General features: G+C 47.7%; 1 protein-coding gene and 1 long non-coding RNA gene across 2 annotated transcripts in view; one reads left to right on the forward strand and one right to left on the reverse strand.

The window, feature by feature from the left end:
• The window catches only part of LOC115376313 (uncharacterized), a 1,298-nt gene extending 382 nt beyond the window's left edge, over nucleotides 1-916 (forward strand). The window contains exons 3-4 of the long non-coding RNA XR_003929791.1: nucleotides 531-566; nucleotides 617-916. This is a non-coding gene — a long non-coding RNA (uncharacterized LOC115376313). The remainder of the gene's footprint in view (nucleotides 1-530; nucleotides 567-616) is intronic.
• Nucleotides 917-1,950: 1,034 nt separating this feature from the next.
• Nucleotides 1,951-12,500, reverse strand: part of otud4 (OTU deubiquitinase 4) — a 27,975-nt gene continuing 17,425 nt past the window's right edge. The window contains exons 15-21 of the mRNA XM_030075798.1: nucleotides 10,966-11,040; nucleotides 9,123-9,996; nucleotides 7,422-8,357; nucleotides 6,698-6,738; nucleotides 5,477-6,197; nucleotides 5,061-5,137; nucleotides 1,951-3,558 (exon numbers count right to left, since the gene is read on the reverse strand). Of these exons, the coding sequence (XP_029931658.1) occupies nucleotides 3,226-3,558; nucleotides 5,061-5,137; nucleotides 5,477-6,197; nucleotides 6,698-6,738; nucleotides 7,422-8,357; nucleotides 9,123-9,996; nucleotides 10,966-11,040 (3,057 nt within the window). The 3' untranslated portion in view covers nucleotides 1,951-3,225. The remainder of the gene's footprint in view (nucleotides 3,559-5,060; nucleotides 5,138-5,476; nucleotides 6,198-6,697; nucleotides 6,739-7,421; nucleotides 8,358-9,122; nucleotides 9,997-10,965; nucleotides 11,041-12,500) is intronic.

Consider the following 12,500-nt stretch of genomic DNA (forward strand, 5'->3'; position numbering starts at 1 on the left):
GATTACAAGTGAGACATAAGCTGTTTGTTGCTGTGAGGTTGTGTTTGTGGTGACGACGCGGTGGATTTATGTTTTTTTGGTTTAGAAACTTTTAGGAAAAATCTTGGATGAGAAAACAAGATCATCAGGATCCCAGAAAAGTAAATTCTCTGTTTTATATCTGACATTCAGAAATATTAATTTTAAAATTTCTCCCGAATTCAGCCAAATCACATCTCTTTATGTATTCATGTTCCAGGGTTGATTCATTTCATAGCTGCAAAAATTAAAGTTTTATTATGTAGTTTTTAATGAGCCCAAGAACCAAAGGCCTGCCCGAGCCGGGACGTCCCGCTCGCTGCCTCGCCTCCTCAGCTCGCCTCACTTGTGGGCGGGGCCAAGAGCACAGGAGGAGACGGGGAGCGACGAGCTGAGAACTTTTTTTTTTCCCCAACAGTTTTGGGACGGCCTCCGAGACGGAGACGACAAAATCAGTTTTTAGGTCACAGAGGAAAGGAGGAGGTAGGGAAGGAAAGGAAAGGAGGAGGCAGTGAAGGAAATGAGGTAGGGAAGGGAAGGAGGAGGTAGTGAATGAGAGAAGGATGTAGGAAAAGAGGAGAGTGAAAGAAAAGGAAAGAGTGAAGGAAAGAAGGTGATAGGGAAGGAATGAATGAGTTTTTGAAGGAAAGGAGGTAGAGAAGGAAAAGAGGAGGAAGCAGAGAAGGAAAGGAGAAGGCAGTGAAGGAAAGGTGGATGTAGTGAATGAAAAGGTAGGAGAGGAGGAAAGGATGTAGTGAAGGAAAAAGACGGTGAAGGAAAGCAGGAAGCAGTGAAGGAAAGGAAAGGAGGCAGTGAAGGAAAGAAGTTGATAGGGAAGGAATGAATGAATTCTTGAAGGAAAGGAGGTAGAAAAGGAAATGAGACTGAAGGAAAAGAGGTAGGGAAGGAAAAGAGGTAGGAAAGGAAAGGACGTAATGAATGAAAGAAGGATGTAGGGAAGGAAAGGAGGAGGTAGTGAAGGAAAAGAGGAGGCAGAGAAGGAAAAGGAGAGAAGGAAAGCAGGAAGCAGTGAAGGAAAGAAAAGCAGGAAGTGGTGAAGGAAAGGAGGAGGCAGTGAAGGAAAGAAAAGCAGGAAACTGAAGGAAAGAAGGTGATAGGGAAGGAATGAACGAGTTTTTGAAGGAAAGGAGGTAGAGAAGGAAATGAGGTAGGGAAGGGAAGGAGGAAGGAGAGAAGGAAAAGTGGATGTAGTGAATGAAAGAAGGATGTAGGGGAGGAGGAAAGGATGTAGTGAAGGAAAGGAGGCAGTGAAGGAAAAAGAGTGAAGGAAAGGAAAGGAGGAGGTAGTGAAGGAAAGGAAAGGAGGCAGTGAAGAAAAGAAGGTGATAGGGAAAGAATGAATGAGTTTTTGAAGGAAAGCAGGTAGAAAAGGAAATGAGGAGACTGAAGGAAAAGAGGTAGGGAAGGAAAGGAGGTAGGAAAGGAAACGATGTAGTGAATGAAAGAAGGATGTAGGGAAGGAAAGGAGGAGGTAGTGAAGGAAAGGAGGAGGCAGAGAAGGAAAAGGAGACAGTGAAGGAAAGAAAAGCAGGAAGTCGTGAAGGTAAGGAGGAGGCAGTGAAGGAAAAGGAGATAGTGAAGGAAAGGAGGAGGCAGTGAAGGAAAAAGAGATAGTGAAGGAAAGGAGGAGGCAGTGAAGGAAAAGGAGATAGTGAAGGAAAGGAGGAGGCAGTGAAGGAAAGTGAACATTATAATGTCGAGTTGCTCCAACTGGAACTCGATTCGTCATTTTGAACGAGTTTTGAACGATTTGATCTTTTCTGGTCACATGACGCCGCCACCAGCTGACGTGTTGCGTCACTGATGAGCCGAGTGTACGGTGTGTGTGTGTGTGTGTGTGTGTGTGTGTGTGTGTGTTCGGTCCGTGTGCACGTCTGAACTCCAAACTCAAATGAGCAGAAGACGCCTGAAGACACGAGCAACATTTTTATTCATCCAACCTTTTAGAAAAAAAAACATCCAACAGAAAAACAAAGTAAACTTTTTGTTCTGTGCAGCCGTCGCTCCTGAACCAACACCAAAGAAAAGAAAAGAAAAGAAAAGAAAAGAGAGAGAGGGACAGACGTTAAGGCACTGAATCTGAAAAAAGAGAGAGAGACTACGTTTTTCCCCGTTTGATTTACAGCGAGAAGGAATACAACAACAACAAACAACAACAACAAAAAAAGAGGGGAAAACAAACGGAACCTGAAAGCAGCAGCAACAGAATCGAATCAGAGAAGAACCAGAGCCGCTCCATGCCGGGACGACCAATACAGATTATATACCAGATTATGAACACTGAGTTTTTTTTTTTTTTTTTTTTAATTTTTTTTTAAAGCTAGTAGTGCCAACAGAGGCCTGCAGGAGGCGCCGGCTCCTCCTCAGACTGCTGCCGGACGCTTCGCCGCTCAAAACCGAAACACTTTTTTAAACCTCAAAGCTCCCAGGCCGCGTCCAAACAGAGAGGGACCGCTTTAAAAAAAATAACTATTTAATTTATCCAGAACTGACGGGAGGAGGAGGAGGAGGAGGAGGAGGAGGAGGAGGAGGAGGAGGAGGTGCCATGAGGAGGTCGAGCTCCTCCTCCTAAGAGTCGTAAAAGATGTTGAAAAGTAGAACTCAAAGGGAAACCGGACAGAAAAAAAGTCACGTTTCCAAACTGAAAACTCTCCGTGTGGACGAGGCCTCGGCTTCCCTGCTGCTCACACACACACACACACACACACACACACACACACACACACACACACACACACACACACACACACACACACACACACACACAGCCTTACACTGATCCTGTTCTAATCCCAGTTTTCCCAGCTGCTGGGTTTCTGACGTCGAGCTGTTCCTGGAGGAGGAGCCGTGATGTCACCGACGAGGCGCAGTCCGTTCGTCCAATCAGAGGTGTCAGTTTTCTAAGTGAGATACATTTTGCTTTGTTGCAGTGCATGCTGGGGGAAAAAAAAAACAAACAAACAAAAAAAACAAAACAAAACAAAAAACAATCCAGCCAATCCAGAGGAGACGCCTCTACACGTCGACCAATCAGATCGTGGTGTGCGGTGACAGGAAGTGAGAGGGAGGGAAGCAGGAAGTGTCTGAGCGGAAGCCCTTAATGTCCAAACAGTGGGAGGAGGAAGAGGAGGAGGGGGGCGGAGTCACCTTCCTCTGGCCTTCCTCTTTGCCCTCATTGGCTGGTAGCTAGTAGCCCCTCTCCCGGCCCCGCCCCCGGTGGGAGTGGGAGGGGTTAAACTGGTTGTAGTGGAACCCTGTCACCATGTCTCCTCCTCCTCCCCCTGGCCTCCTCCTGAAGCTGCTGCCCCGCCCCCTCCCCCCTCCTCGCGGCTTCCTGCCTCTGTGATTGGCTCGCTCCGGCTGCATGCGCTCCGACTCCTCCCAGTCGTCCTCCGTGCTGCAGCCGACGGAGAGAGGCGTCGTCATAGTGATGGGCGGTCCCGCCCCCGGCTGTTTGTGGCCCCTGTAGCTCCGAGTGTCGGCGCCGCGGGCCTCGCCGGGCGGCGGCACGTTCGCCCACTGAGACAGAAACCAGGACACAACAACATCAGCATCAACAACAATGACATCAGTGACATCAGTGACATCAATGACATCAATGACACCATCAACATCAATGACACCATCAACATCAATAACATCAGTGACATCAATGACATCATCAACATCAGTAACATCAATGACATCAGTAAAATCAATGACATCAATAACATCATCAACATCAATGACATCAACATCAGTAACATCAATGACATCAACATCAGTAACATCAATGACATCAATAACATCATCAACATTAATGACATCAACATCAGTAACATCAATGACATCAACATCAGTAACATCAATGACATCAATAACATCAACATTAATGACATCAACATCAATAACATCAGTGACATCAATGACATCATCAACATCAGTAACATCAATGACATCAGTAAAATCAATGACATCAATAACATCAACATTAATGACATCAACATCAATAACATCAATGACACCATCAACATCAATGACGTCATCAACATCAATAATATCAATGACATCAACAGCATCAATAACATTAAAGCTTCTACTCAGATGAGGTTTGAGTTTCAGCTGCTGGTTCAGATTCATACATTTTTCTTTTCTTTTTTTTTTATTTGAGTTTGTCAGCTGATCCTGAGTCTGATTTCATTCAGTCGCAGCCGAAATTTTACATCCATTAAATTAAAACGTGCAACAATTCAAGATTCAAGGATTTTTCCTCTGAAAGGTGAAAAAAGAGATTTATTTATTTATTTTATTTGAAAGTTATTTGATGTGATTTGATTTTTATTTCTTAAAATGACTTAACCTTCTGAAATTCAAGATGAAATCCAAGTTTTTTTTTTTTTTTTTTTTTTTTTTTTTTTTTTTTTTTTAAAAAAAAGCTTTATTCAACCTTCAGAATAAAACTGTGCCACCCTCTTTTGTTAAGAAATAAATAAATATATTTTAAAAAACGGTACTTTGGCATGTGAAGATGCACTTTTTTTGTTGGAAAGAGCAGATTTACATTTTTCTTTAATTTTCTTTCATTAATTGTTTTTTTTACTTTTTCTTACTTTTGTGCTATAACAAAAAAATCTTTCAAATGTTTTTTTGTTTTTTCTTGAGAATTTTTTTTTTTTCCCAATTTTAATTTTCTACATTAGGCTTGGGAGTTTTTTCCCCAAAAACACTAAATGTAATTAATAATCTTCGTAAGCTAAAATGTCAGTTTAAAAAAAAGAAGGCATTTTGTTCTGAGGGTTAAATGTAACATTTTAAAATAGAAACCCACAGACCTCAGTGCACTGCTCTATTAGATCAACATGTTCTTTTTTTCTTTTTTTTAAATCTTGAATGATATAATTCAAACAGTTTCATGCTGATTCATTCTGTCAGCAGATTCAGCTCAATAGGCAGAATTCATAACCACTGCAATGAATGAACGATTGCTTCTTTGTTGTCTGTGTGTGTGTGTGTGTGTGTGTGTGTGTGTGTGTGTTACACACTATGGGTATGTTGTTGATGGGCGGGTCGACCAGCAGCACCGGTCTGTTCGAAGCGTCTCCCTGCTCCCGGTTCAGCCCTGACAAACACAATAAATAAATAAAAACATTTACTATTTAATTGGAAACTGAAAATCTTCCCAAATCTGACCTGTTGTCTATTTGATGTAAACGCAGTGTATTTATTCTTAGTTATCTTACTGTTTTTATCCTTTTTTTCCAACTTGCAAATTTTATACAGTTAAGTCCTACTGTACAAAAATTGTTCTCTACCTGTTTGCAGTGCCTAGATTTAAAAAATGTTTAACCCCCACCCCGTTCCCTTCATCGTTTCACTTCCTTACTGCTGCAGCAGCCCAGTTTTCCCATCATTACACCTGCACATGAACGCCCCACACGGCAGTGGGAGGTCGACGTACCCAAACTGAAGACAGGAGGAACTGTGGGTGGAGCGCCGCCGCCGTTAGCATTAGCCATGTTAGCATTCGTGGCAGCCGTCTCCATGTGGGCGGGGCCTCTGCTCAGCGCCGGGCTGGGCGTTGGCTCCCTGCTGGCGGGCTGGAGCTGCTCCGCCGCTCCCGGGCCACCTGGCAGCTCGGCGGGGGCCGAGGAGGGCGGGTAGCCCAGTGAGGAGGGGGCGTACTGGTGCACGGCGGGGTACAGCGGGTGTCCCGGGGCCGGGGCCGGGGGGTAGCCCTGAGATGAGGGCTGCGGAGGGGTGTAGGAGGGAGGCGGGGTGGGGTACCCCACGGGGTAGCTGGGGTTTCTGGGTGGGGCCACCTGGTGCTGCTGCCAGGACACCCTGTGGGGCGGGGGCTGATTGACGGGGTATCCCGCCTGGTTAAAGGCGGGCTCGGCGGGGCGAGGGGCTTCGGCGGGCGAGGCTTGCTGGGCGCCGTGGTGGTCGTACTGGGCGGGCATCGACGCCGAAGCGGGAGGGTACGGCGGAGGCGGGAACGACGACTCCTGAGGCCTGGCGGGCGGGTTGGCGGGGGGGTAGGCCGCAGGGGGGTAGGGGGAGGAGGAGACAGAGGAGGGGGGCGGAGAGGGCGAGCAGGACTGCAGCTTGGGGTGCATGGCGTAGGCCTGCTGCAGGGGGAGGAGGTAGACGCAGGGCGAGTACATGGGGTTGGTGTACGCCTGCAGAGGAGAGAGGGAACATGATCAGAGCATTATCAGTGCATTTATAGCATTAATATGAACTGATGACCTAGACAACAGAAGATTAATCCAAAGGGGCGGGGCTTCAAAGGGCAGCAGGAAGTGACTTTGTGGACTCTGTGGACTCTTGACCAGGCTCCAGAGACGTACAAAGGTTTTGTCAACACACGTCGACACACACTTTTAGAACCGCAACATGACATGAGGAGGATGTGTGTGAATGAAAAGCAAACTTTGTGATTCAAATGTTAAAACAAGGTTGGCCAGCATAAAAAATAATGAATGAAGATGTAAATAAGAAAACAATTTGATCGCAACTGGCCAATACAATAGAGCCTGTAACAACCTAATATAACTTTTCTGTATATCTTGCATATATTATCTTCATTGTTGCAACAAACTCCTGGTGAATTGTGGGATACACTGAGTCCTTAATGCCACTCTAAGGTGGTCAGCTGGATCCTAAGGAGCTCTCCTACCTTGACTCCCAGGTTGTAGAAAAACCGCAGAACGCCAACATCTGTGGAGAAAAAGAAACAGAGAAATTAACACACATTACTCCTAAATCCATTAATAATTTCCCTCATCCCTAATGGCAAATAATTGTTACATCACAATTAGGGATGAGGGTTAAAAAAATGATTTACATAAGTATTGCCATTTTCTTTAAACAATTTAATTTTGTTTTAATTACTGAATTTGTTTAAAGTAAAATCCTTCAATGAACACCAAGTGCCAAGCATGTCATGCTAGGCTGTCGGCAAGTGGACCAAGTATCGCTCCAAAGTTTGGCTAAATTGTGGCGAGGGGAAAAACTGGCATGGTTGTTTCCAGCAGGGTCCCTTGACCTCTGACCTCCAGATCTCTGAATAAACAGTCTTGGAGCTGCATCAGTTGGCTTTGACTGGAAAGCTGAGACTCTTGTGGATTCAATGAGCCACATTTGATTCATGTGTGAGAATCACAGCCTGATGGAAATTTACACCTACAAACTAGATGAAATTCAAAAAACAGAAATTTCAACCAATCCTAATATCGAATCAGAATACCTAAGAATCGCAACACACATGAAATTGGCACCCAAGTATCATGATAGTATCGTCCAACTCCTAATAGAAACTGTCTCCTGATTTGGACCAGAGCCACAGCCGACATCTTTAAGAACCTAAAAAATAAAAATGTGTCTTGTTGTGACCAACTCACCCTGGGGCAGGTCGTCCCCAGCCTGGCTGAGGGAGTAGGCTGGTTTGGGGACCACGCCGTCTTTATCTGAGGGGAAGCCAGGGTAGAGGGGGTCCTGGAACAGCTGGGACAGCTGCTGCAGGGGAACGGCTCCCGGGACGGACAGGGGGTGAGGAGGAGGTGGTGCAGCACCTTGGAAGTGGGGATGATGCGGGAGCTGAGAGGACTGAGGAGGATGAGGCTGCTGAGAGGCAGGATGGGCCGGCGATTCGGCTCCATGCTGGGGGTGCTGAGGCTGGACCTCCAGCTGAGACTGGCCGCTCGAGGTCTGGGTTTGAACAGAGGGGTGGGTTTGGGAGGGGGACAGAGAGAGGGACGGGTGTGGGAGGCTTGAAGGGTGGGGGGGTTGGACAGGATGGCCTTGGACCTGGGGCTGGGTGACTGAAGGCTGGGGATGGACAAGGGCAGTGAGGGAGGGAGGGAGAGAGGCCTGAGGGGGTTGAGGGTAGGAGGCTCCTGAGGCAGGGTGAGAGGAGGGACCCTGGACCGACTGCTGCTGGGGCTGGGGCTGAAGGTGGGGGAGAGATGCCTGGAGCGGGGCCTCAAGAGCCGCCTGGGGCTGGGGCAACGAGGCTTGGGGCAAAGAGGCTTGGGGCACAGAGGCTTGGGGCACAGAGGCTTGGGGTTGGGTCAAGGAGGTCTGTGACTGATACTGAGGCTGGAGGTGGGCAAAAGAAGGCTGGGTCTGGGCCTGAGGTGGAACCAGCTGGGGCAGAGAGGCCTGGGGCAGAGAGGCTTGGGGCAGAGAGGCCTGGGGCAGAGAGGCTTGGGGCAGAGAGGCTTGGGGCAGAGAGGCCTGGGGCAGAGAGGCTTGGGCCTGGGCGAGAAAGGTCTGGGTCTGGAGGGCATGAGATGCAGATGAACTCGGGACACCTCCAGTACTACAGTGCAAAATATCTGCAAAGAGAAAGAAGAGAGCGAGTTGGAGACGAGGACAAGAAGACACATGAGAGCAGTGAGCGACATTTGTACCATCGAGGTTCATTTATACTTCTGAGTCTAAATGCTGCCCTAGCAACGAAACCACAGCTTCTGTGGCTCCAGTGCAGCAAGAGAGGCTGCAACCGCAGCTTCCTGCATGCAGGGCGATGCAAGGTCTGTGACTGGGCCACTAGACCGTTTTGTGTTGCTTCTGCGTTCTTAGTGCCAAGCTGGTCACAGCTGATCTTAAATGTATAAATAATTAAGATGAAAGGGACTGAAAACCACAGATATCATCCTGTTTGTATTAAAGGACAGTAGAGTAACATTTTTCCTTCCTTTCCAAAATTTTGGTACAATTATCAAACTTGATAAGACCTGGAAATGAACCGTCCTTTACGGATTTGTCTCTTGCCTGAAAAGCCTCTACACAGTAGTAGAAATTTAAAGACCCCATGAAATGGACTCTTACTTTCTTGATTATATGTATTTCCTGTTGAAACAGGATGTTGGGCCTGGACATAGTGCAGTGGCTCATTCACAAGTTAGGACAGATAGGCCAATAGGACAGACCAAAGGCTACCCCAACTAGACATTTTACAGTTTGGGAAAGAGAAACTATTTGAATTGAAAGTATGAGGTGGATGGGAGAGGCTGCTATTTGAAAATATTCTTACAGTAAGATACAGAGATAATGTGAGGTCATTGGGGACTTTAAATCTAACTGAAGTAATTTCTTACCCGGGGGCTGCACCGAAGCTGCTGGGGCCTCACAGACTGGAGGATCATGACGGAGGACTGCAAAGGAGGTGGAGGAGGGGATCTGGGTGGAGGAGGCGGGACTGGAGGAGAGTGGAGGAGAGGCACGAGGGAGGGAGGGGTGGGGCATTAAGCCTTGAGCTGCAACAGGAGAGGGAGCGATGGGCGCAATGAAGGTGGGAGGTGAAACCGTGGAGGGGGGAGAGGGGGATGAGGATGGCCTGGGGGCAGAAGGACGAGAAGCAGCGGTAGGTTCAGCAGAGGAGGACAGAGAGGAGGGGGAGGCGGCGGCGGGAAGAGAAGGAGACGAGGCGATGGCAGCGGGGAGGGCAGGTGTGACGAGGGAGAAGACGGCGGCAGAGGAGGGGACGGTGAGGGGCGGGGCTCCACTGCTCGTGGACTCAGAGGACAGAGCGTTGGACTTGGCGGCGCAGGGCGGAGGGGAGGCCGGGGACCCACCGGCCGCTGAGGCGTAGGACTGAGCGCTCACTTTTGCAGCCGGTGCAGTGCAGGTGGGTGGAGCAACAGCTGTGGGCATCCCAGGGGTCGGAGCAGAGCCGGCGGTCAGAGCCGGGGCAGCTTTAACCGGCGAGGCCGAGGCCGCAGCCGCGTTCTGATTCGGTGTAGGAGCCTTGAGTTTGCTCAGCCATGTCGGAGAGTCAGGATTGGCAGCAGGAGCAGCAGCAGGTTTAGAGGCGGGATTAGCGGCAGCGGTGGGAGGAACAGCAGCCGGAGCAGCAGCAGTATTAGTAGTAATTGCAGTCACAGCAGTGGTTGCAAGTGGGGGGGTGGAGGACTTGGAGGGTCCGTCACCAGTCGGAGGCGATGAAGCTGTGAACTCTTCCACTGGACTCTTCTATAAAAGCAATGAAGAAGGAATATTGATGAGAGAAAAGGGCTTAGCAACTATCGCTGCACTTACACTTTAGGAACCAGGATAATCGCCTGATTTCTGTCAATGATGAAGCCGGCCTCCACAAACAGGAAAACAGAGAAAATCTGCAGCTGGACGTCCGCTGCCTTTAACACGGGCCACGCAAACCCTTATTCGGATTTCAGAACGGCTTTTTATCTGTGAGCGTGTGCATGGAAAAGAGCGGATAAGGAGGCTGAACAAAGTGTGCAACCTTCTCTTCCACATGGTCACTGAAGAATGCTTAGCAGTGATTTAATGGTAAAGCACTGTATAACGGATTTTCTCTCATTTTTGTCTGTTATTTTTACTTTTATTTTTAGTTGTCATATGGACTATGTGTCTGAAATAAAATTGATTATTATTAGCAATTTCATGTCTATGTTACCTCTGATGAAAATATAAGGAAAAACGGAAAAATAACATCTGCTGCTGCCTGCTTGCCACCCTCCATCGTGGAGTAAACACGTTTCCCAATTTCCTGCCATAATCTGCTTTCTTGTGAACATGTGAACGTGGTAAGCGTGACCTCCCTGTTGCCGACTTTCTCGATATATTCAGCAACTTTTCAGAACGCTCTAGAAGATCTAGTGACAAATCAAGCTACTCGTCCAGACCATGGGGAAAATGTTATTGTGTTGCCAATACGTTGGTAATTTCAGCTTGTCGGCATCTCGTCAGTTAAGCAACACGGCATTGAATCTTTTATTTGCCCGGTAAGCAACATGGCTAATAGCTGAATTTTAATTAATACACCTGTTCAGGTTAACGGAGCTGACTCTGGTGAGCTCAGCTTTTCCAGCAGTTCCCTCTTTCAACTTTAAAAATCTGAAGTTCGTTACCACTATAACTGGTCTGATTCTATCCCCCGTCAATCAACTGGAACAAAGAGAGCCGAGTGTTTCAACATACGTTTGTGTTTTTCAGAGATCTTCTCTTTTCGCCGCCCTTCCTCTTCCCCCCTTCACCCTGGCTCACAGGCTGCGTCTGTGGAGAGAAAAAAACATCGATTCACAGCATTTATTGGTACACGGAGGCTGGACACGATCCATCCTGACACACTGAGGACTGTGGATACTGTGAGACCCCGGGGTTGATTTCACTCTTCAATATCACAAGAGTTAGAGGACCAGTGCCTTTGGACGGGCAGAGGGGGACAGTGTGGGAGAATGTTGGGTTTGGTAGGGAGTTTCTGGCCTCTGGTTAAAACTCAGACTGAGGAGGAACAGCGTGGCTTCTTTTGAGGTTGTGGAACAGTACGTTAGCTTTTCACTGAGCCGAGTTCACTGTTCACTGGTACGACTGTATTGCCAGGGATTTGCATTCTTTTCATTAAGCAAAGTCAGCAGCTGGACTTTGACGAGGACGCCCCGTCCCCCTTTTTGTTTGTGATATTAATAGACAGGATATCAAAGCACAGTCCGAGTCCAGAGGGCATACGGTGCAGTGGTGCTGGTGTGGCAACTCTGTCGTTTGCTGATGATACTTTTGGGTTTGAGATGTCTGATGTACACGGAAGCTGTTAAAGCCTGTGTGGGTAACTTTTTTCCTTTGTAATTTAAACAAACCACTGTTATATTACAGAGGGTCTGACCCGAACTAAATGTCTTCTGGGCTGCTTCTGGTGGTGTGATCTCATTTGTTAGCATCCGACTTGGGCGAATCAAACAACAAATCACCTCAAGGAAGTGTCGCAATCTCACTTGAATCATGTCTTGTGCACATGTTCATACACCGCTGCATGGCACGCTTGTAACTGTAACTCAGCTATAGTAGCTTAGTTTACAATAGCTACAGCTTGCCAGTTAAAAGTTCCTCATTAACTCTGCATCACAGCCGCATGAGCGACTTGAACAAGGTGCTGAATCTCAGGTGGGCACTGTTTGAGGTCAAACACTCTAAACACTTAAAGCTCATGAGGGCATCTCCAGGCAGCTGGTCACAAGTGGAAAAGTTCAGTTACATCTGGGTTTTATTATTTTAATGCGGGCGTTACACTCTGATGGTAAAAAGAGCAATCTTAATTTACCAGCTGAAGTATGTTCTGATCTTCGCCTATGACCATGAGATTTGTCGAGTGACCAAAAGAACGAGACCAAAAATGAGGCTCCTCTGTATGGTGGGGTCGGAGCAACACTTTTTTAAAAAAGGTACAAATCTTAGCGTCTCTAAGTCAGGCAGCTGCTGCTCCACAATGACAGGAGCTGAGGAGGTGGAGGCACCTGGTGAGGACAACCCGCCCAGCCCCTGCAGGTGCAGAGACTCCAGGGCAGACCCAGGACATGACGGAGGCACTACATCTCCCAGCATGCCTTGGGAGCACCTGGGGCTCTCCATGAAGGAGCAGGAGGAAGTTGCAAAAGTAAAAAAAAGAAGTCTAGACTGTAGGGCTGGGAAATAAATCAATTGGTCAAGACTGTACAACCGAAAGCAAGCCAAATAAGAGA

Source organism: Myripristis murdjan, chromosome 18 (assembly GCF_902150065.1).
Source record: "Myripristis murdjan chromosome 18, fMyrMur1.1, whole genome shotgun sequence".
NCBI lineage: Eukaryota > Metazoa > Chordata > Actinopteri > Holocentriformes > Holocentridae > Myripristis > Myripristis murdjan.